The sequence below is a fragment of the Grampus griseus genome, assembly GCF_964374135.1.
Source record: "Grampus griseus genome assembly, chromosome: 18".
Taxonomy (NCBI): Eukaryota; Metazoa; Chordata; class Mammalia; order Artiodactyla; family Delphinidae; genus Grampus; species Grampus griseus.
The window spans coordinates 65,720,003-65,745,036 of record NC_139012.1 but is presented as its reverse complement, the minus strand read 5'-3'; the positions used below and the strand labels follow the sequence as shown (position 1 = coordinate 65,745,036).

General features: G+C 36.8%; 1 protein-coding gene across 1 annotated transcript in view; it reads left to right on the top strand.

Annotated features, from left to right (window-relative positions):
- Positions 1–65: 65 nt before the first annotated feature.
- Positions 66–25,034, top strand: part of COG6 (component of oligomeric golgi complex 6) — a 62,034-nt gene continuing 37,065 nt past the window's right edge. Inside the window, exons 1-11 of the mRNA XM_082675894.1 lie at positions 66–309; positions 2,205–2,348; positions 6,314–6,385; positions 7,680–7,738; positions 13,491–13,602; positions 13,970–14,052; positions 14,436–14,506; positions 17,729–17,822; positions 22,567–22,695; positions 22,773–22,864; positions 24,699–24,763. Of these exons, the coding sequence (XP_082532020.1) occupies positions 157–309; positions 2,205–2,348; positions 6,314–6,385; positions 7,680–7,738; positions 13,491–13,602; positions 13,970–14,052; positions 14,436–14,506; positions 17,729–17,822; positions 22,567–22,695; positions 22,773–22,864; positions 24,699–24,763 (1,074 nt within the window). The 5' untranslated portion in view covers positions 66–156. The remainder of the gene's footprint in view (positions 310–2,204; positions 2,349–6,313; positions 6,386–7,679; positions 7,739–13,490; positions 13,603–13,969; positions 14,053–14,435; positions 14,507–17,728; positions 17,823–22,566; positions 22,696–22,772; positions 22,865–24,698; positions 24,764–25,034) is intronic.

Here is a 25,034-nt window from a genome sequence, read left to right as displayed (position 1 = left end):
AGCCTTCCGAGGGCGCATGCGCGGCAGACGCGCGCCTGCGCGGCAGACGCGCGTCTGCGCGCTACGGGGCTGCCGGCGCGCTACGGGGCTGCCGGCGCGTCAGTGCTCTGGGCTAAGGTAGCTGGGGCCGAGTTGGGGGGCGGGACGTGCGGCGCTATGGCCGAGGGCAGCGGGGAAGTAGTAGCAGTGCCCGCCACCGGGGCTGCCAACGGCCTCAACAATGGGGCCGGCGGGCCCTCGGCGCAGACTAACAACCCGCTATCGCGGAAACTGCGTAAGATCCTGGACACACGGCTGGACAACGACAAGGTGAGCGGGACTGGCGGGGTCGAGGGTGCTGCGTCGTCCGCGGGTCGGACCCGGGCTGGGGGCGGTATCTGTCCGGCGCCCTCGGGCTCGTCCCTGTTCCCGCCGCGGAGGGGACCCCAGGCCCGCGGGACCCGCTGCGCTGCCGTGTGGGGCAGGTGAGAAAGGGGAGGCCGAGGAGCCCCTGGAAGAGCAAAGAGGTTTCCTGGGTGTTGCCCCATATTTAATTAAAACTGTTTTTCGAAGACTCTGGATAGGGAAGGCAAACGGTGAAGTCCCCTGCCCCCGCAGGTGTCGGGGGTCTGAGCAGGGAGGGGAGAGGAGAGCCCCAGGCAGGAGAAGAAAAATGCAAAAGAGCAAACTACAAAATAAGACAGCGCGAATGGTGAGCTTAGGGGGAACAGGAGATCAGGGCTAAGCATCCTTGAGCCTTTCCATTGACAGGTGAAAACAATTAAAATAATTTGCAGCGTGAAAGGGCTACCACCTGCTCATGGCTACTAGTTTTTGTTGTGAGCTAAGCACTGTCTATGATGTATGGGCTCATGCTGTATTTCTTTACAAGATAGTTTATCTTGTAAACTATCTTGTATTTCTTTACAGGATAGTTTATCCTCTCCCAAGTACCTCCTGAAACTTAGATTGGACTTTCCACCTTCCGTGGTAGCAGATTATCTCTTCTGTATCACTGAGTCGCTAGGTATATTGGTCATGCCATGGTGGCATAAAGAAAAAAGAATGTGTATAAGTGAGAGTTTTATAGATAAGTTTCTATCTAAAATTTTTAGATAAGTTTCATAGATAAATTTTTATTTTTTATACATATTTTAGACTGTTTAAGTGAGAGTTTTACAGATACATTTTTATAGATAAAAATAGAATTTTTAATCTATAGATACAGAATTTTTATCTATAAATTTTATTTTTATAGATAAATTTTTAGGTAACTGACAGTAAGCTGTCAATAAGAATTGGTGTGTAAAAAATAGCGTTATACTATAATGAGTAAGAAAGATTGGCTCTGGGACCACCACTTATTAGCTATAACCACCAAATTGGTGCATTATGGTTTCAATAAGTCCCTTAACTTCTGTGAGCTTATGTTAAGTTTCTAAATTGGGAATACTGCCAGTAACCTCCTCAGGGTTGTTGTGCAGGTTCAATGAGAGAATCCAGGTGAAATGCTTAGCACAGTGCCGCAGCAGTTATTTCTTGTTAAATGTTAATTCATTTTTTAAAAATTTATTTATTTTTGGCTGCATTGGGTCTTCGTTGCTGCGTGCTGGCTTTCTCTAGTTTCGGCGACGGGGGCTACTCTTGTGCGCGGGCTTCTCATTGCGGTGGCTTCTCTTGTTGCGGAGCACGTGCTCTAGGCGTGCGGGCTTCAGTAGTTGTGGCGCACGGGCTCAGTAGTTGTGGCTCGCGGGCTCTAGAGTACAGACTTATTAGTAGTTGTGGCGCACAGACTCAATTGCTCCGCGGCATGTGGGATCTTCCTGGACCAGGGTTCAAACCCATGTCCCCTGCATTGGCAGGCAGATTCTTAACCACTGCGCTGCCAGGGAAGTCCCAAGAATTTCCACTTTTTTTCAATGGCTATATCATAATGTCTTTAAACCAATCCTTTTTAGATGGACATTACGGTTTTTTCTAATCTTTGCAGTTCCAAACAATTCTGCATTGAATAACGTATATATGTCACAATACACAAGTAAGTATGTCCTTATTGTGTCTCAGAAATAAGTTTACTGTTCAGTAATGTGAAGGTCATCCAATATATTTTGGATTGTGTAATGGAAACAAATTATTTGGAAATGATTTCATTAAATTTTTGCTTGAGATTAGAAAAACATTTGAAACTCGGTCCCAATAATGTTCTTTTATTATCAATTATGTAGGAGATGTTGGAAGCTCTCAAGGCACTCTCAACCTTTTTTGTTGAAAATAGTTTGCGCACTCGAAGAAATTTACGTGGAGATATTGAACGCAGAAGTTTAGCCATCAATGAAGAGTTTGTAAGCATTTTCAAGGAAGTGAAGGAAGTACGTAAACTTTTCACTTACCATTTATTGAGAGCTTACTATATGCCTGGCTCTGTGCTGAGCTTCTCTATGGATAGAGTTGATATGTTTGCAACTCGTGTACCATGCTCAAATAGAAATTTAGCTACTTACTCCAGCAGCTTCTAGGTCTTTCTCTGGATTAGTGTGATTTCTAAATCTCTAACCTCCACTAGTGCTGCTTTTTGGAAAGTTGTAACATATGTTCCAGGATGTTCTTTTAGGAATCTTTGCTTTTGAAACAAACAGACAAACAAACAAACAAAAAATAGCACTTGTCTGAGTGATTTTCCAGTAGAAATAGTCCCTCACTGAATAAACCTCCCTTAGATAACCACTTCTCCGCTGGAGATGAATTAGGATTGAGTTACTTTACTGCATCCTAAATTATGAAATTTTCAGATTAATTAAGATCAATGACTTCAGTTAATAAATAATGTTTCATTACACTTGAGTGAGCAGTCTACTCATCATAGGGTGAAAATGAATTTTATTTATTATGTTATATTTTATTTATGTATTATATAATACATATTAATTCGTTAATTATGTTAATATTACTGAGTGATATTACATAGTTAATAGTTCTGTGTGAGTTGTATGAAAGTGTCATACATGGTTCTAGTGAGACAGATTATTTTTAACAGTGTAGTAGGATTTCATTGGCTGAAGGCTAATAATCTGGAAGATTAAAAGGGAAGTTTGGTAGTGTTCATAAAAACAGGGAGCGATAGTAGTGATGAGCACATCTAAACTGTACTCTCTAAACACCATTTCCCTCTGGAAGGAGGTACCAAGTGAGGAGGCTGTATAAGACTACTGGGAAGTGTCAAAAGGACTCTGGAGCTATAACTTAAGAGGTTTCCACTGGCCAAATATAGGATGATTTGAGCATCAGTAGGAATGACTGCAGTGGACTGAAACACAGCAAGCATATTTAAATCCATGAGTTCATAATGATACTAAAAACCAACAGAACCCTCACTGCTTATCTTAGGTGGATATGAGGGAACCAACTTACCGTTTTGAAAACAACTAAATAAAAGGAAAGAGTCAAGCATTTATCCTGTCTTTGGTACCAACTATATACAATTGTTGAGGCAAGGCTTCCCTTTATAGTAATATTCCACTTACTAAATGAAGAAATGATAGAAGAGTTTGTAACCACTGTTTAAAGGATCTAGCTCAGGGTTTCTGAGTCTTGGCACTATTGACATTTGGGGCCAGATAGTTGTTGAGGGTTGTCTTCTGCTTTGTAGGATGTTTGGCAGCATCCCTGGCCTCTGTCCACTATATACCAGGAGCACCACCTTTCCTCAAGTTGTTCCAGCCAAAAATGTTTCCAAACATTGCCAGATGCCTCCTTGGGGGACAAATTTGCCCAAGTTGAAACCACTGATCATCAGTAACTGCTTATCTCACAAAAAGAAACAGTCATATATGTGACTCCTAACAAAGGTATACAACATCACCTGTGAAGAATTCTTGCAAGAAAATTGGACCAGAATATAATCAAGCTTCTAGATCTAATTGCAAGTTTATAGGAAATATTGGGGACAGAGGAGTATGTTAACAGTATGAAGAAGCAGTCAGCAAGTCTGGTGTGCTGGGAACTGTGCAGGCAAATGAACTGGTTTCTTCAACAAATAAATTGTAAGAGAAAGACAATTTATTTAAAGAAATAAAGGAAATATCAACCAGTTGATGTTTGTGAATCTCATTTGGTTCCTGACTTGAACAAATTATTAAAAAATCTGAAACAACTGGGAAAATTTGAACACTGAATAGAAATTTCATATTAAGGGATTATTGTTGAATGTTTAGATGGGTAAATGGCATTTTTTTTTTAGTTCTCTTAGAAGTGCATACCGATATGTTTATGGATGAAATGATATGCTATCTAGAATTCAAAATAATTCAGCTTGGGGAGGGAGAAAGTGGATGGGAAGAGAGTTAGAAAGTGGGTACAGAGATAGATCACACAAGAGTGGTCATGAGTTGCTAATTGTTAAAGCCGTGTGTTGTGTACATAGGCATTCACATTATCTCAACTTTTAGATAATTTTGAAATTTTTCCATAATAAAAGGTTTCTTTAAAGGTTATCATACTGCAATTGTATTTAACAACCTGTAATTTTATTTAATCGGGAATAAAAGGCAGTTTGAGTTCAAATGAAGACTTTACATACAAGCAATGTAAAGGTTCTTGAATTACAATTTAGCAAATCTCTGCATTTAAGTCATATATTAAGAGATGTAATTTCTATTATTTTACAAATCAGATTCATTCAGTGTACTATAGTGGCTAAAGTAAATATTAGGAGTAGTTATTCTTGACCTTGTTGGCTGATAATGTCATAGTGCTAGTCTTATACAGTGAGATTTAAGGAAATAGATTAATTTGCCTATTAGTACCTATTTGCTATTGCTGACATTAATTGCTATTTTGAAATCATTCTTTTGTTTAAAGCAGTTTAGCACTTAAATAATTTGATTTACATCCTATTAATGGTAAGATACAGAGAGTAACATTTGAAAATGTCTGGTGCTATGATTTTTATAATTCAAAGTACTTTATATAGAGAAAGGAAAAAATTTAATTCTGGAACTAGGATGTATGCTCATATTCTTGTAAGTGATTTCCTAACTCTGGTTCATCCTTACATTTTGTTCGTAGTCCTGCTTGGTTGCTTTCTTAGCTCTTGCCCTATGATTGGCCCATCCCTTCATAAAACTGTCATGTTTTTATTTGAAGGTTTGGGCATTGTGTTGAAAGAGACCATAATAAGACCCTGTCTACCACTGAAACTTTCTTTCCTTGCATATCTTTCTGTTGTGTTACACTGAATTGAATTGGGAAAAAGAAGATAATAGTGCAGTATGAAGTTAAATATAATTCTGTGATATCATTTTTTCATATTAAGAGATTGGTTCAGTAAAGATTGTAGAGAATGATTTAGTAAAGAGTTTGGAGCCTGGGAGGCCTGTTGGAAGACCGTTTTTTATCAGTCCGTACAGGAGAAAGCAATTGAACTGAACTCAAGTAGTAGTTGTTTGGGTTGTAAAAAAAAGAAATGGATAAGATGTACATAATAAGGGCTATAAATGATAGACCTTAGTGACCAGCTAAATTCTTGCATATGTGGAGGGGGCTGGAGGTGGGAGTATATAGGGAAAGAATGTTACTGGGAGACTTACCAGATTTTTGGCATGATCTAATATGTGATTACTTTCAACCATATAGGAGGAGGCACTGTTGTTAGTTTATTGGGTTTTCAAATTTTCTTGTTTTTTATTAATTAAAAGTTATAAATAATTCATTATAGAAAAGATAAGTAATAAATTCAAAAATAGAAGGAACTAGCGATATTACTTATGATTCTACTGCACAGAAATAACCCGTCAGTATTTTATTGTATAGCCCTTCATAGAGTCTTCCCTGTGTTCTTCTGCACACATATATATGTATTGCTTTATAAGCCTTTTTTTAGCTTTATATAGACATCTTTCCATGCTAATTTACATACACACACACACAGATATTATCGTTGTTAATGTATGCACGGGTTTCCATTGTATGGTTGGAAACATTTCACATTATCCATTTGTTTTAGGCAACTCTGTTGATCATCTCTTACATATATTGCACACTTATCTGATTAATTTCTTAGGATAAATTCTTAGTGTGAGAATTTCTGAATAAACAGGTATTCATATTCTTAAAGCATTTGCCATTTTCCTATTGTCAGACCCTCTAAAAAGAATATACTTGGTTTTTTTTAACATCTTTTCTTATACTAGATATTATTCTTTTTAATCGTTTTCAGTCTTAAATATGGGATCTTTTGTCATGCTTTGGCAAGAAAGGGACAAAAATAAGGATTTGGCTAAGAGGAGAAATTTCTTTAACTATATATACTGCTTGATGTTACTTTTTTTCTTTTCAGGAACTTGAAAGCATACATGAAGATGTTCAGGCAATGAACAGCTGTTGTCAAGATATGACATGTCGCCTACAGGTACAGTATAATGTCTGGATTTTAGCCTAGTTCCTGATAAGCTTTCAGAAATTGCTAGATAGGTCTACAAAATGTGTGGATATCTGATACATCATGCCCTGTAGGATGTTTGAATATAAATATTATGCTTATTTTTTTAACTATAAATGTCTTTGTGCCTCTTTGGTGATGGTTTACTAATATTGCACAGTTAACTCCAGAAGCCTTTATATTTTGATCTTGCCAGTATAGAGATAACTGTGGAATTTTGATAAACTTTTCAATCCCATAATGTTCAGCAAATGCAGCAGAAATAAATTCCTTAGTGGAAAGCCTTAGGAATGATTTCAAACTAATGCTATGCCCAGTAAAGACCCAGCTTAATTATGATTTATGTTCAGCCTAAAAATATCTCAGGAAAATGTATGTAAGTTTAGGTCTGTTTATTAAAGCAGTTCCCAACCTCTAGTTTGGCTGTAGAGTTAACATTGACCTACATACTTCTGACTCATTTAATGCCCTGTGTTTCTACCTGCCTCACAACCACTGACTTGTTTCTCTTCTCGTTAGTAACTGCCTTAGTTTTGTAGTGTTCCCCAGTTCAGGTCTTTGAGAGAGAATCTCACTGGTTACACTTGTGATTTGTTTCAATTCACTTTATAAATATTTTCCTAATCCTTGAAATACCTTTTCATCAAGTTTTCACTCCTGATCCTTTCAGCGCTGGTTTGGGAGAGAGAGGATTGTTTAGTATGACTTGGCCAGGAACAGCCCTCTGTCCTTTAGATGGGGCTATCTTTAATGTTCTCCAAAATCCTATATGAGGGTTTTCTTTTTTTGTATATCCCAACTCTCAAATTTTTATCTCCATCTTGGGTATTTCTGTTGAGTTCCACAGCAGCGTATCAGTGACTTAACTTACAGCTTCATTCGGAGGTTTCCTGGTACCTCAACTCAGCAAGTCTATAGCCGAAGTCCTCTTCTTCATCCTTACCTGGCTCTGGCAGTGCTTCTGTTCCACTAAGAAGCATCAGGAACTATTAAATTCCTTAATAAACATCGTTGTGATACCTTTTTCTTTCTTGTAAGCCTTAGCATTCTGTGTGTATTGAGAATTCTGAGTGAGTTCTTCTTATTAAACATAGTGTATGAGCCTTGAAACATCTATTTCAGGTACTTGGGCCTTTTTTAAACTTTTGAGTTCTGGAGTGTGATCTCGTTTCCTATAGTCTGAACTCCAGTAAGTGGCAGTATTAGTTTTCTGAAGTTGAAAAAAGTTGAAATGTACTGATAATAGGTATGTTTATAATTTTAGGCAGCAAAGGAACAGACTCAAGATTTAATAATAAAAACCACTAAGCTTCAAGCTGAAAGGTAAGTTTTTCTTTACATAATCAACTCTTCATTAATTTGGAGATAACTGGGAAAGAAAATTATAGATAACTTCAAAGTTAAAACAATAATCAAAAACGTGACTCAAAAATGATACAAAGTATGAGGTTCTAAGCTGTTATCCAAGAGTAAAATAAACATAAAACAATAGTTTAGGAACATTGATAATTGGGATGATTGAGAGATTATCCCTCTTTGGAAGTGATGATGCATTGTTTGTTTGCCATAGAATTAAAAAATGACTGCTTTTTAAAATGTGGATTTTTCAAATTTTTAGTAATTTTATTATCTTTTTCTCACAATTGTCTTTTATTTTTTACTTCTGATTATGCATCTTGCTACAGTCAAGTTACAGAACCGTTCCATCACCACACAGGTCTCTCCCATTGGTGCATGGACCACAATGAGAAAAGTTGCAGCCTCAGCTGATGTGAAGAGGTGGTTGGCTCTACAGAGCAGCCAACTCTAAGGAAAGGCAGGTGCTGGATTTCTGTACTCAGAACGAAGCATGCACCTTGAGCATCGAATGAGAATGTTTTTAGTATCAAAACTAATCTTTTGAAAGAAAAGTTTCCTAGAAAAGAAATTTGCAGTTAGAGACCCACACATAAATTTTTCTGTTACGTTATTGTTGGCTGACTATAAAAACATATATGGATTCAACTGAAAATTGTGACTAAAAAATAAAACTAAGAGTAACAGATCACCAATCCTGTATACAAAGTTTGTGGTCTGAGTTTCTGGTCTGAGTTAAATCTTTCTCTTGCCATCTTTACTGTAGTGTGTAGTACAGTCTCGTAACTAATGATTGGTTTGATTGACTCTCTTTCCTACTGAACTGTGAGCTCCTTGAGAACGATGACAGTTTCTTAGTCTCTTTTTGTGTCTCCAATGCGTAACACATTGTAGATTCAATAAATAATTTTGAGTGAATGAATATGAAATATAGCTATTCCAGTGTCAGGAAAGGAACATAAAATAAAAAATGAAAAATAAGCATTTTATTGGAGCTTGTAACATGTGTGGGACTGGTTAATGTCTGCAGGAGGCAATATTAGAATATTGTCCTTCTGTTCATATGTTGTCAAAACTATTTAAGCAAGGTTGTTTATGTTTATTATTTTAGTAAGCCTATGAAAAAAGTGTTTTGGCCTGGCATGTTTCTGGGAAGCAAACATTTATGACATTCTAGTATCCCAAGAGCTATGGATTTGATGTGCCAAATGAACATTTGTGTGAATGTATTTTAAGAAAATTACATAGCAGAAATCATAACAGATTCCTGGGTGCTGGCAGAGTTGTTTTTCCATTTTAAAAGATTACCTTTTCCTTTTTAACGAGAAACTTAGACAAGCATTTGGCTTTAGAAATAGAAATTCTATGGGCTTATTTGGATAACATGATATTCTTATTCAGACAAATTTATAAATGATATGAATATTTTTTCCAACTGAGTTAGAATGAGGTCATTTTGACAGCTGTTGCTCTATAGGTAAAGTTTGGTGTAGAATTGTCTCCACAGAACTGCAGTTTAACATTTGCCCTTAATGTTTAATTGACAGTCAGAAGATGGGTTTCATTGATGATTAGGAAAGGCTATGTCCAGATGAACATACCTCCATATTTTTGAATACCACCGAAATCACTATTTATTATGTATTTTTTTGTCTCATGGAAAGGCCTACCAGCCAAATTTCTGTCTGGACTCAGAAAAACATAGCCTCTGGCTTATGTTTGTTTATTTTTGAGGTGTAGTATGTTAGTGGAAAGAATGTAGACCTTGAAAACCTGAATTCTAATACAAATCTTGGGTGAGAGGTCATTAGATTTTTAATCTTTAATGAGTTATTTCTTAACCTCCCTCAGTCTCAGTTATCACATCTGAAAAAAGGAATAATAAACTATGTCACAGGGTATAGTCTGCTGAACACACTGTCTGACATACCTCAAGGAGCGTTACCCTCCGTATTTCTCCCCCCTTATTAGACAAAGTTGTGTAGCACATCTTGTTTCTACATTGGCTTTGGTGGCTGGAAGTTTAGACTGTTCTGCACTTAATTGTGATAGCTTTCCTCAGCTATGTTATTTAAGTTCTCATTCTTTCTCTTTCTTTTTCTTTTTTTTATTTTTTAATTTTATTTATTTTTGGCTGCGTTGGGTCTTCGTTCCTGGGCGCAGGCTTTCTCTAGTTGGGGCAAGCAGGAGCTCCTCTTAGTTGCAGTGCACGGGCTTCTCGTTGCAGTGGCTTCTCTTGTTGTGGAGCACAGGCTGTAGGCACACAGGCTTCAGTAGTTGCAGCACACGAGCTCAGTAGTTGCGGCACACGGGCCCTAGAGCATGTGGGCTTCAGTAGTTGCAGCGTGTGGGCCCAGGGCATGTGGGCTTCAGTAATGTGGCTTGCGGGCTCTAGAGCACAGGCTCAGTAGTTGTGGCGCATGGGCTTAGTTGCTCCGCGGCACGTGGGATCTTCCCGGACCAGGGCTCGAACCTGTGTCCCCTGCATTGGCAGGTGGATTCTTAACCACTGCGCCACCAGGGAAGTCCCTCTCTCTCTCTTACTATTTTATTTTTTAATGGTTTTGTAATTTTAATTATTTGTTATAAACTATTTTAATTTAGGTTTTGAAGTTGGTAACACATAAAAATATAAAAAGGATTTATTTTGCACAAATATACATGTAAAAATATAGAGCATATGTGATACATATTCTTTCATTGCCTGGTAAAAAGTTAGGAGAAGGCAGGGGAGCATCACATCTTTCTTCTTTCTTCTCCTTTATGTATGTAAGACTTAAAGAAGAAAATTACAATCAGGTATAGTTTCACCACCCAGACATAGCCACTGTTAACAGTTCGGTGTTTCTTCTCCCAGAGTTAGTGTGTGTGCATAGTTACATTTTACTTCATTCATGTAAAATTTCATGTTCATTTTCCTGTATCTTTTATTTTTAAAAAACATGTTTTTTAATGTGGCATTGTATTTTTTCTTGTGAATGAACAAGCATTTTTAAATTATCAGATATTGTTTCCATTATTAAACATAATGGTTTGGTAAGTGTTTTTAAATCATTTTGTGCATTTCAGATTATTTTCTTAGGATAAATTCCTAGAATTTAATTGTAATTAAAGAATCAAATGGTAAAAATTTTAAAAAGTATCTTCATATATATTGCCTAAATTTCTCTCCGGAAAGGCTATGCCAATTTCCAGCTTCATCAGCAATATATGAGAATGTCTATTTTATTAAACCCTGTAGACACTAGATGTTGTCATTAAATACAGCAATTTTATAGATGAAAAATGGTATCACACTATTTTAATTTACATTTAATCGAATATTGGTAGATCAACCTTGTTTTCATTTTGTTTTGCCATGTATATTTCTTTGCTTTTTTTTGTTTTGATCTATATCTTATGCCTCCCCACCCACCCCTTTTTTTTTGCTAGCTTTTTTCAATTATTTTGAAATTATTTGGTGGAGATGAGTTTAGAAGTTAGAGTTAAAATATGACAGGGGTATATTTTCAGGAAAAAAAATACCATAAGATTCATAAATCATGTTCTGGGATGGTTTAAAAGAATCATTATAAAAATGAAATAATCTGTTTATTTTATATACTCAGGCAGTATGTGAATACATGTCCTGAAAATTCCTGTGTATGTGTAAAGTTTCTTTCTAAAAGTACATGGGGGTTGCTGTACGTATTTTTCTGTGACTTGTTTTTTGTACCTATAAGTGCCTTATAATTTTGTGTGAAAACATATAGCTCGACCTCATTTTTTATTTGCTGCATATTATTCCACAGTATGCATTTGCCATATTCACTTATGTTTTATATAACTTACATCATATACAGCGATTACATGAATACACATCAAATACTCTTAGAAGTTTTAATTTACAATAAACATTTATGTTTTATTTTAGCATTAATTTCATATACTTTTAATTTAGATACTAAAAGCCCTCCAAAAGTTACCATATTTCATTTGTATTGTACAGTAGGGCAGGGTCTGCCTCATGTGTACCATTTGTCACCTCAGACCCTAGCTCAGGGCCTTTACACCTTGGAGATCCCTGTTCATGCTACTTGATTGTACAAATACTCCTCAACTTCGTCAAGAATGGTTGTGAAATTTTACCTGGGAAGACTATATATGGTAAAACTAAAGAGTAATGTGATTTAAATAATATCTTGAATTTACAGTTGATCCTTGAGCAATACGGGTTTGAACTGCACAGGTCCACTTATATGTGGGTTGTTTTTTCAGTTAATACGTACTGCAGTCCTACACAGTCCATGGTGGGTTCACTCCTCTGGTGCAGAGGGCTGGCTGTAAAGTTGAATCTGGCTGGTGCAGATTTTCCATTGCACAGGGCAGGGGGTTGGGGGCTGGGGTCGGCGTCCCTGACCCCCATGTTGTTCAAGGGTCAACTGTACTAGATTTAGTTAAAATGAACCAATAAAGCGATGAATTTTCCGTTGTGCGTGATAAATTGACTATAAAGATCCAAAAGAAACTCTCAAAACATTTTCATTGAAATGGTTAATTTGTATAGTCTCAAGGAATTTTATGAAGTGTTAAAATTGCTTTAAATCCTGTATGATAACAATCTGAGCTTTATCTAAAAATATAAAACAAAACCTGTTTAGGTAACTTTTAGATATCAGTATCAGTATTAATATGATGATTAAGGACATAAGCTATTTAAATCTATAAATTTAATTAGGTGATTTACATTATTTGAGAAAAACAGAACATTACTGCCACCTGGAGGACCTTTCCTTTCTAACCTTCTATGTCATTCAGCAGGGCATTTGACTGAATTTAAAACCTCACAACTCGAGTGCAAACAAAGATGGCATGCGTTGTACTGTCTGTTCAGATAGGGTTAATGTTTATCTTTGTTCAGTTTCATTTGAATATTGTTAGATTGTAGAATATCACTGCCCTGTGAATACTACTAGTGAAACACTTATAATTTTATTTATATATCTTCACATCTAAGATCTAGAAGGCAGGGATGTTGAATTTCTGCTCTTGTAGTTTGTATTCCTGACTTGCCCTTAGATGGGACCCTGCTCAGTCCTCCAGGTCCCTGCAGACTAGAGTGTGCCTTTTGCTAATTGTCAGCTAGTCTAGATAGGTTGCGTTCGGATAGTATAATTGAAAAGACTTTTTTTTTTATTATGATCGTATGCAGAAAAAGTGGGGAAGGGAGAGTGGAAGAGTGATTTTTTTGATTTAATGAGGGATTACTAAATGAATTCTTGACTACTATTTCTAACCTAAAATAAAAAAACAATGGACCTGATTTTTGGTTGTTGTGTACTTCATGTGCAAGCTTCAAAGGCTTAGGATTTTTTTAGTGACTGAGAGGAAATTAACTGGCATAGTTCTCTTCTGTAAGATAACTTTGTTTTCAAGAGGCAAACTGTGCAAGTACACCTAAGTGGCTAAGGATTGTAATACCCGGACCATTCATGAACGTATTTCTTCTTCTGCTTAATGATTAATCATTTTACTGTGGCTTCTACTGAACAATATCAGCCAGTTTTATCACCTGCGTGCCTGATGGGCTTCTAATATTTGAGGCAGAAATAAGGCTTTTGAAGATATTGAGACTCTTCCACACCTCTGTTTTAAAAGTTATGTCAGATGTAACTTGTTTTAAAGCTATGCAGATGCATAGTGTGCTTGATTTTTTGTTGCCTTTTTTAAAATATTACAGTCAAACATTAGAAATAAGAGCGCAAGTTGCAGATGCCTTCTTATCCAAGTTCCAGTTGACTTCTGACGAAATGAGTCTTCTCCGAGGTACAAGAGAAGGACCTATCACTGAGGTATTTTGCTTTCTGTAAAAATCACTTAAAGCATAGCAGTTACAGATGTTATAGAGAAATCACTCTTTTTTTAAGGGTTTATTTTACCACCTAAAATTTTTTTTTGATTTAAAAATGTTTTTAAATTTAGCAATTAAGGTGCATATTTTAAATTACCTTATTTTTCAAAGCAATACATATACTTTTTTTTGGTTGTTTTTAGAAGTCAAAGAGTACAACATGGCTTATAAAGAAAACCTACATCACCTATCCCACTCCTTCCCATCTCTGAGTCCTTTGGCAACCATTTTCAATCTTGTTAATTGCTTCTTTTGTAAATTCTGGATTCTAGATCTATAGTTAAAAAGAATATGCTTTACTTTTAAAGGATTTTTTCAAGGCATTGGGAAGAGTAAAACAGATTCATAATGATGTCAAAGTTCTCTTGCGTACAAACCAACAAACAGCAGGGTGAGTAGTCTTTTCAGTTCATGATTGTGTTACCTTTTATATTTCCAAAATTTAACGATTTTGTAGGTTCTTCTTAAAGTATATGACATTATGACATTTTGTGAAATAGAAGTTTAATCTTTATATATCTTTGGATAAGGAGAAAGTTATACCCTGATACGTTTAGAGTAAAACAGCAGTTGGGTATCTAAGTGATGGTGTTAAACTTGGCGACATTTAATTATAAACATTTACTGAAAAATTATTCCACAAGATGATAAAAAGTTAATAGGCTATAACCAAATCACTCTGTAATTAAATAAAGTGATTAGGTCCTTAGATGTATTCAATAGCTATTGGCTAAAACTTTTTAATAAATTATAATAAACGTTTAATGTTTTTAGTTTAGAAATTATGGAACAGATGGCCTTGCTTCAAGAAACATCTTATGAAAGACTTTACCGGTGGGCTCAAAGTAAGTGATTTCTTTTATGCAGTCTAGATTCATGAATATTAGTGTTTGATTTTGTTATTTCACTTAGTCTTTATTTGATATCATTTTGATCTTAGTAATCAAAAACTATTTTTAAAAAGAAAAACTTTATATTTGAACATATCGTCTTTGTATTGTGTCTCATAAACATCTACTATCATTCAAGCACTGTCTATGATTAAGGATGGGAATAAAAATATAAAGTCAGTATTTCTGCCCCAGATTATCTTAAAGTTGATTAGACATCTCTTGTTATTTACATGACATGTTATTTACTTATAGTAGTTACTATTATAATAAATGGTGAGTTTTTCTATTACTGCTGTAACAAATTTAACACAATCTTAATGGCTTAAAATAACACAAATTTATTATTTTATAGTTCTGTAGTCAGAAATCACCATGCTAAAATTAAAATGTGGGCAGGGCTGCATTCATTTCTGGAGGCTCTAAGGAGTAGTCTGTTTCCTTGCTCATTCAGTTTGTTGGCATAACTTAGTTCTTTGAGTCTGAGGACTGAGCTCTGAGTTGCCTTGCTGGCTGTCACTGAGGGTCTTTCCCAGCTTCTAGAGGCTGTCTGCATTCTTTGGCTTGTGGCCCCTTCCTCCATCTTCGAAGCCAGTAATGGGTAGATGGAGTCACTTTCTCACTTTGAATCTCTTCTGCCTCTTCTTCCATCTCATATCTCTAACTCTTCTGCTAGCCTTTTTTACTTTTAAGACCTATATGATTATCTTGGACCCACTTGGGTTATCTGGGAAAATATCCATATTTTAAGGTCTGTCACCTTAATTCCATCTGCAAAGTCCCTTTTGCCACATAAGATGGCATATTCACAGGTTTCAGGGATTAGGGATCTTTGGAGGACCATTATTTTGCCTATCACAAATGGTTTATTTGCTTTAGATTTGCTTTAAAATGTTTCAGTAGTCTGTTCATAGAATTGCCTGTTAAAAACAAAGTAGTTAAGACTTCAAGAATGGAACATGTGCACAGGATATTTTAATAGTTGTTACCAGCTGACTGTTGGAACGAGTTGGGATTAAATCCAGTTAACCAGTATGCTTGTACTTGACTGTAAAAAACCTTATGTGTTTCAGATGATTTACTCTTTATCTCCAAAACTTCTTTCTTTTTTTTTTTTTAACGTTTATTTACGTACGTATGTATGGCTGTGTTGAGTCTTCGTTGCTGCACGCGGGCTTTCCCTAGTTGCGGCGAGCGGGAGCTACTCTTCATTGCGGTGCATGGGCTTCTCTTGTTGCAGAGCACGGGCTCTAGGTGCGCGGGCTTCAGTAGTTGTGGCTTGCGGGCTCTAGAGCGTAGGCTTAGTAGTTGTGGTGCACGGGCTCAGTTGCTCCGCGGCATGTGGGCTTTTCCCGGACCAGGGATCGAACCTGCGTCCCCTGCATTGGCAGGCAGATTCTTATCCACTGCGCTACCAGGGAAGCCCCAAAACTTGTTTCTTTTTCTGCTTCTCTTGTTTGCACTGTTTACTCCTATTTGGAGTATGGTCTGGCTTTCCCTCTTTATATCCAAATCCTACCTCAGTCTTCAAAGTCAGGCTTAGGTTCTACATCTTCCTGGAACTCTCCACAGCTACATGAAATCATAGTGGCTTTTCCCATCTCTGAACACTAACTACTGAATATATTTATTTGGTATTCAATAATTTACTACTCTAACATAACTTAACTTTTCATATATGTATGTCTTAGCTCTCCAGTTAGAGTTCTGTTTTCATAAAGGCAAGGACATTGCCTCATATTTCTTTGTGCTCCCATGACGTCTAACATGGAAGTTCCAAACTGACATTCTGACTCCTAGGGACACTGGAGTCATCGTAAGATAGCTCCAGTCCCATACACGTGTATGTTTTTCTCAGTCAGTGTGTGCCAGAAAAATATACTGCTAGCGTGAGGTCCTCATACTCCCAAAGGTTGGGAGCTTCTGAACATGCTCTGAGTTTTTTGAGCAGAGTAGACATTTAATAAGTATTTTATAGATAGGATAGTAAAATAAAGGACATATTGGTGTACAGATTTTTTAAACAGTTTAAAATCTAAACAATTTTGAAATTATAATCTTAATACTATATATTAGTTACCCATATAAACATTTTAGCAAACTCCTTGAAGATTGCTCCCAAGGTAAGGAACTGGTAATATATGTTTAGTACTCCCTCCCCTCCTTGACATTGCCATGTGTATAGCAGTTATTTAGTGCACGTTGTTCATTGACTGGTTTCTTCAGAACTGTAGTTTTTTATAATAATAAAATATGTGGGGACTTCCCTGGTGGCGCAGTGGTTAAGAATCTGCCTGCCAATGCAGGGGACACGGGTCTGAGCCCTGGTCCGGGAAGATCCCACATGCCGTGGAGCAACTAAACCCGTGAGCCACAACTACTGAGCCAGTGCTCAAGAGCCCGGAAGGCACAATTACTGAGCCCGTGCGCCACAACCACTGAGCCCGCGTGCTGCAACTGCTGGGGCCCGCGCGCCTAGAGCCCGTGCTCCGCAACAAGAGAAGCCACCGCAACGAGAAGCCCGCGCACCGCAACAAAGAGTAGTCCCCGCTCGCTGCAACTAGAGAAAGCCCGCGCGCAGCAACAAAAGCCCAACACACCCCTCCAAAAAAAAAAAAAAATATATATATATATATATATATATATATATATATATATATATATATATATATATATATATATATATATATATATATATATATATATATATATATGGTATACCAGATAGCAGATGTGGTCATTTGAAGTTATGTAGGTATTTAACCTTACATTTTTAGTTTGACAGCATGAACTAGTTTTTGATTGGCATGTTCTCTAGGCTTTTCCAAGCTTTTTTTTTTTTTTTTTGCGGTATGCGGGCCTCTCATTGCGGTGGCCTCTCCCGTTGCGGAGTACAGGCTCCGGACGCACAGGCTCAGCGGCCATGGCTCACGGGCCCAGCCGCTCTGTGGCATGTGGGATCTTCCCGGACCAGGGCACGAACCCGTGTCCCCTGCATCAGCAGGTGGACTCTCAACCACTGCGCCACCAGGGAAGCCCCCCAAGCATTTTTTTAATACAGTATTTAGACTCTGGCTTTACAACAGACATAATAAGGTACTTATTAATTGTACTTTAACAAGTGTTATAATGTTATAATGATTAAATAACACAATAAGTGTTATAATGATTTTTCAGGTGAATGCAGAGCACTGACACAAGAATCATGTGACATATCTCCAGTACTGACTCAGGCAATGGAAGCCCTGCAGGATAGACCTGTCTTATATAAGTGAGTGACTTTTTCCTAATTAAAAAAAACAACTTACTTTTTCTTCGATAATTTACATTGACTTTCAGTATTATCAAATTCACATACAATAGTGTGAGCAATATAATAATTTACAGTGATGTTTTTATCTCATCTCGGTACCATTGGGGCATCAGCTTATTTGCATATTATTACTTGCTGTAGAATGCAACATGGAGATGAAAACCAAGGTGTCCCTGTATCTAGACTACCTCTTATTTGTGTACAGGCTAAGGGCTTTTCCCCAATCTGTCATCTCGTTAACGACCTAGGAATTGTATGTAACTAAAACTCCTGTATCAACCCTGCCCTGGAGAGAAGGTCGAATAGACTGACAAATAATAATTGCCCAGAGATGAAAAAAGAAAATTTAAAATTAGAATTCCATCAGTAGGACTTAAGAAAGAAGGAGTTCAGGTATTTGATCCTGTAAGTTATGTCAGCCAAGCGCTATGTGATAATGCTTTGGATAAGAACTTTATGCATTATTAACTTATAAATTTATTATTCTGTATTTTTTCTTTTACTTTTCATATAAAATAGAAGTAAATACCTTTTTTACTTTTAATGCCTGGAATAGTATGGAAATAGGAAGACCAAGTGGGGAGTTAAAATTCAGGAAACAGAAAGCCAGGGGACTCCTGCATAGGCATCAGTCCTGCCCTGAGCCGTGCCTTTCATATGCTTACGTATTTTTAGAGGATTTCCTTCTTACTCTGTTTTCTGACTGGAACATTGCTTGTCCTGTAATAAGGTTCCAGAACACAAATGCTGGACAGCTACATAAAATAATAACATCCCAGTGCTACTTACTGAGTACTCACTATGTGTTAAGCACAGTTCTAAGTGCAGCAGACTTAACATCAATAAAACATTGCCTTCAAATTGCTTTGTTTTATTGAACAAATAGACAAATCCACTTCAATGAATACATTAATTGCTTTTCTAAAAGTCAAGTCTCAAGTGCTCAAGTCTCAAGTAGTCTGTGGTGAGGAAGGGGGTGAATATTAGAGGAAATTCCCCTCAGGAAGTAGGTATGAAATGACTTCTTAAGGTGATAAGCATTTCCCAGGACGAAAAGGGAGGAGAGAAGATCCCAGGTTGAGGGAACAGCAGGTGCAGAGGTGTGGATTGAGGAGGCATATGTACCTTTAGGAAACTGCGACAGCTTGCCCTGGCGGTTGGGTTAGTAGCAAGAGCTGGATCATAATAGCCCTGCGTGTTGTGCCGGTGCCTGTGATAAGCTGATGTTTCCACTCTTGACCACCAGCGCAGCAGATCTTATCGACTTCGAAATTTCTTTCCCAGCTTTTTCACTGTAAGGTATTGGTGTTTGATTCTGAGAGTCTTTTGGTACTTAAAACATTTGATGTTTGTTTAATAATGTGTAACATTGACCACAGATTCATAATTGTTCACAAGGTTAATCTTTTTTAAAAAATGCCTTTGTCTGTTTTGGGCATCTGAGAAGGTCAGCTGACTTCTACTGTATAAACATATTTTTTCTAAATTTTGATTCTTGATCAGCACTTGGAAAGGAGCAATATTGCATAATGGTTTAAAAGGTGGGCTCTGAGTTAGATTTTTTGATGAACCCATGCACCTTTATAAGCTTCAGTTTCCTTGAGCTGTAAAATGAGGATAAAAATAGTGCCTGTCTTGCTGGGTTGTTGGGAAGATTAAATTAGAATGTTCCCATAAGGTGTTTACCATAATGCTTTGCTCATCACAAAATATTAGCTATTATTTCTATTTTGAAAGGAGGTAAACTGGAAAGTTTTCAGCTAAAGAGAAGTGTATTTAAGGCCTGCGCGACAGTAAGGCAAAATGCTTGAAAGACAAAGAATAGAACTAAAATAGGCAAAGATTTATCTCTGAAGGACACACGGGATGGGGGCAGTAGTGCAGCATGGAAGGTTGTAAGAAGCATTTGCGGGTTGAATGGGGAAGAGGGAGCATTTTAGTGACAGTTAAGTACCATAACATGAATGTTAAGAAAGAGAAAATGGTCCTTTCATCTTAAGTAATCACCTGTTTCCAAAAGTGGTGGTTTCTTTAAATTTAGGGAGAACTTAATAGTGTATCATGTTAACCACCAGATGGCACTATATGAACTTGATTTAAGTGATGTGTAAAGGCTTCACTGTTCATTATTGTGTCTCACGTGTGTAAGTATCACGTACGAGAAAATGTCAGTTATTGAAGTCTTTGGGGAAAGTTGCCATACTCAGTTTTTCTTAGGTATTATATAACCGAATGCTAATGCATTATTGACTTTTAATAAAGCGAGTACAGAAGTTTCTTCAAAAAAAATTTATTACAAGTAGAAATGAACAAATTGATGTTGTCTTCTTTCCATTCGTAAACCTTCAGCATATAAATTATTAAAGAACATAGTAATGTGTACAATGCTGATCTTTCTTCATTTTTTTATTTATTGCATTTCTTAGGTTTCTACACTATTTTATCTTTTAATTCTTTTTTGGACAAATTTTTTCATCTTTTAATTTGCTGTTTGACCAGAATTTTTCTTTCTCTACTATGGCTAGATACAAAAAAACGGAGATTTAAATTTTTATTTTAACTAGAGGCATTTTAGAATATTTACATAATTTTAACAGTCACCTTTGTAAAGCAACATTTTCAGTTTTTGACCTTTGTTGGAAGAGAATCCGTTTTGGTCAAAGAAATTTTCTTCTGTCTCTGGGAAAAGATGTTTCGTGTCTTCAGGTATCATTGAAGGTTCCTTTTAGCTCATGCTGTTCTTCAAATTATATCTATTGCAGGAAAATAAGCATTAATATTGTTTATATGTTATAGTAAACAGATTCTAGTGTTTGTTAGGCTTTTTAAATCGCCCCTCCCCCATTTAAAATGCCAGTGGATTCACTGGTTTCTAATATAACTTGTGGTCACAGTGAATAGTCCTAGAAACAGAAGTTACGTTGTTTCTGTTTATTACATAGCCATTTGGGTCCAGAGGGTGAAGATTAGTTTTACATATTTAAAAAGGTAAAAGTTTGTGAATTTTGTGCTGTCATAAGGAGTCGTCTGATCACAAGTCATTTCATGGACTTGATGATCATTTAAAGCAGGGGTCCCCAACCCCCGGGCCGCAGACCAGTAGGGGTCCTCGGCCTGTTAGGAACCGGGCCGCACAGCAGGAGGTGAGCGCTGAGCCAGGGAAGCTTCATCTGCGGCTCCCCGTCGCCCCCATCGCTTGCGTTACAGCCTGAGCCATCCCCCCCACCCTTCTGTGGAAGAATTGTCTTCCACGAAACGGGTCCCTGGTGCCAAAAAGGTTGGGGACCGCTGATTTAAAGGAATGCATTCTTTACCCTGAACGTTTATGATTTGAGAATATGAGGCAAAAAATAGAAATAAGCATTTTGGTTCTAATTTATTTTAAAAAATAGAAAGTGAATGCAAGGCAATTGTGTACTTTAGCAACACTTAGCTTGATACTGCGTTTTCATCTTGACGTATATATCTGGTATGTCACTGCAGGGAATTTCAAAACCATTTCTTTTTAACCAAAACCAAAAAACCACAAACAACCATGATCTGATTACTAGTGAACAGTCCTCTAAAAAGGTTCAGAGTCCTAAAAATTCACAGCTATTGATTACTTCACTACACTTTGATTTAAAAATATTCCGTCTTCCAGCTTTCCTATGTTAAAAAAAAATGTGGGTTTTTCATTAAATCAGTAGCATATTAAAGAAAGAAGTATAGCCTAAGAAATTCTTCTGGAAACCTTTGGGGAATTTTGATAACTTTTATTTATATGTAAGGTAATGAAATAATTCTCAACATTTAGTAGAGTACTGTTTAGGGATTTAAAAGTTAATTGGTCTAGAATTCGCTGACATCGGACTATGAAAAAAATACTTTGTTTTCCTATGTACTTTTAAAATAGAACTTTCAGTTGGGCATCGGGTGGGGATAATGGGAAACAAAGGCTGATTCTAGTCGAAGAAACAGGTACTGTTGGTAACTCTAAGCCATCCTATAATTTGATCCCAAATTGTCTGATTCTTTCATTCAAAGCTTTTCTTGCCTACAAATTCCTCACCTTCAAAAGTCCATTTTTTTTTCCCCAACCATAATTGATAACTTGTAAATATATGTAAAAGTATTTGCTCTGTATGCATAGTTGGTCAGTAAATTTAAGGAACGTATGTTTAACATTGGAGTCAAAATAAGCTTTTAAATATTAATAGTATATTTTGGACAAATTTTGATGGTAAATTTTGATAATATTGAATAAATATAAATGAGAATTTTTTAGTGTAGAAGGAAAAGTCTTATATTTTGGATGGCAGAGTTCTAACTGTAACTAGCCTCTGAGAACTGGGTATTAGGCCTTATGTGTGCAGTGGAACATTGTGTTTTGGGCAAGGGGGGCACTGAAACCTGAAGAGTCCCGGATTTCCACCTTGTCTTGATTTTTACTTTTACCAAATCCCCTGCTCTATCCCTTATTGCCACTGCCTCTGGTACTGATTCCAAATCCCAGCATTCTTTCTTAGGCATAAAAAGATGCACCTTTAGGTTGAATTATCATTATGATAAAGTTATTTCATAAATATTTTTTGTTGTTTAAAACAGTATTGCTTGAGAGAATTGTGTAAAAAAGCTTTAGATATCTTAGAAAGTGCATGAATACTTTGATGTAACCATTAGGAAGAAAAGCAACTGTTTGTTAATAACTTGTTTCTTCTAGGTATACCTTAGATGAGTTTGGAACAGCTAGAAGAAGTACAGTTGTTCGTGGATTTATCGATGCTCTTACAAGAGGGGGCCCAGGAGGTACACCTAGACCCATTGAAATGCACTCCCATGACCCTTTGAGGTATAGTAGTCAGACAGTATTGGAGTATTTGATGTTTTCTGAAGGAAATCTTTACTAACATTTAGTTTTTTCATTAGATATGTAGGAGATATGTTGGCTTGGCTCCATCAGGCTACTGCTTCTGAAAAAGAACACCTTGAAGCTCTCTTAAAGCATGTAACTACACAAGGTGGGTCCTCTGATTGTTACCACTCATGCCTAGATCTAGTAAATCACGCAGGACTTCCCTGTTTCTGTTTTCTTCATGGAGATAAACTCTTCACACTAGGTGATTTAATAAGCATCCTAATTAATCTTCCTGTCTCTAGTTTCCCCCTTTTTCTGCTGATAGACTTTCTTTTCCGTCACTTTTATTTTGTCACACAACTGATCACATTTTTATACTGGACCCTTGGGACCTTTTCTTGTAAGCCTAGACCCCTCTGCTTCACTTTTAAGGCATCTCTGGAGTGCCTGGCCTACATTATCTCAGCCACCATCCTTTAAAGGCAAAAGGTGATGTTCTCTTCATTTTATCTTGAGTACACAGGCTCAGTCAGTGACTGGCCTAAGGTCGTTAAGCTACTACTTCTTTCATTTCTACTATCCAGCCCCTTTTGTCATTCTCATGTGACTATTTTAAAGTTTTTTGAATAATTACCTATGTACTGGGACTTCCCTGGTGCTCCGGTGGTAAAGAATCTGCCTTCTAGTGCAGGGGACGCAGGTTTGATCCCTGATCGGGGAACTAAGATCCCACATGCTGCGGGGCAACTAAGCCCATGCACCACAACTAGAGAGCCTGCATGCCGCAAACTACAGAGCCTATGCGCCCTGGAGCCTGTGCGCCACAACTAGAGAGAAGCCTGCACGCTGCAATGAAGAGCCTGTGCGTCGCAACAAAAGATCCTGCACGCCTCAACGAAGACCCAGCGTGCCACAACTAAGACCTGATGCAGCCAAATAAATAAATAATAAATAATTAGCTATGTACTAAATGTACCTAAAATTTTGGTCTTGATTTCAAAGAAGAAAAATGATTATTTTTGAGTTGCAAACGTCTGTTTACAGAATTTCAAATCTTCTTAGTTGTGACTACCTTAAGATGCCTGTTGTAGAAGGGGTTAGTAGATAATTAAGATGCTCTGGCTTTGCTAGGAAGTGAAGAGAGATGTTGTGACTGGTATCACTTACCTATTTTGAATAGCTCAGCCCCACGTCATCCTGGTTCAGCACGTCATCTGCAGGAGAGGCCAGTATACGAATGGGTGCAGGACTTAACCTCTTCGTTTTTAACTCTTCGATATTGAGATGAGATTCAGCATATGTGATAGGTTGTCACAAAGTCTGCACTTTTTAAAGTTGTTTTCTGTTATGCTAATTACCCAGTTTAAAAGAATGTATTTGTTAAAAGATGTAGGAAAATTTACATGAGAGGTAACATTAAGAAGTGGGAAGAAAATAATTGGAGTTAGAAATAAGTTATTCTGTGGGAATGGCATGAATTCTTCTAAACCTGAGTCTCTCCATCTGTAAAAATGAAGGTGGTTACAAGCAGTACATGTCAAGTACCCTGTACAGACCTTGATAAATAGTCAGTAATCAGTAAATGTCCGTTTTTCCATTAGATTGCAAGGCGTGTTTTCCATCTTTATACCCGTAGTTTGTGTGCTTAGCACTACTGCCTAGAGTAAGGAGTTTGTGGAACCAGTGCTAATACATCTTCACATCACCTCCTTCAGTTAATAAATTTCACAGTCTGTTTTTCATACATTTACTCTTTTTCACAAAGAAATAATGTTCATTAATCAACAGTCAAATCAATTGATAGGGCTTTAGACTCATATTGATATAATTAGTAATGTCCTAAAGATATTAAACTTAATAAAATGTAATTAATTGTTATTTTAAATGTTTATTAATGCCTTTAATCATATGTATTAGTGTTTGTTAATTTTCTGAACTTATGTGAAGCAAAGTGTAATATGGAAAAAAAATTTTAGTTATGTTATAATTAATTGTAGGTGTTGAAGAAAATATTCAGGAAGTTGTTGGACATATTACTGAGGGTGTGTGCAGGCCCCTAAAGGTAAAATATTTTGTTTTTATATACGTTATATGGTAGCTGGTTAAATTAATGACTTATTCTGATTTTTAAAGAAACAGCAGCTTGAATTCAGGCCGTAATTTTGTCAGATTAACACAATGTAGGGTAATAAAACACATTTTAAAATAATCATTGCCAATTTTCTATGCAAGAGGTTTTTGCGTACTCATATACATGTATTTATAAAATACCATTTTAGCAGATCACATTCGTTGATATTATGACATACTCCAAAATCTAAATGTTTTCAAAA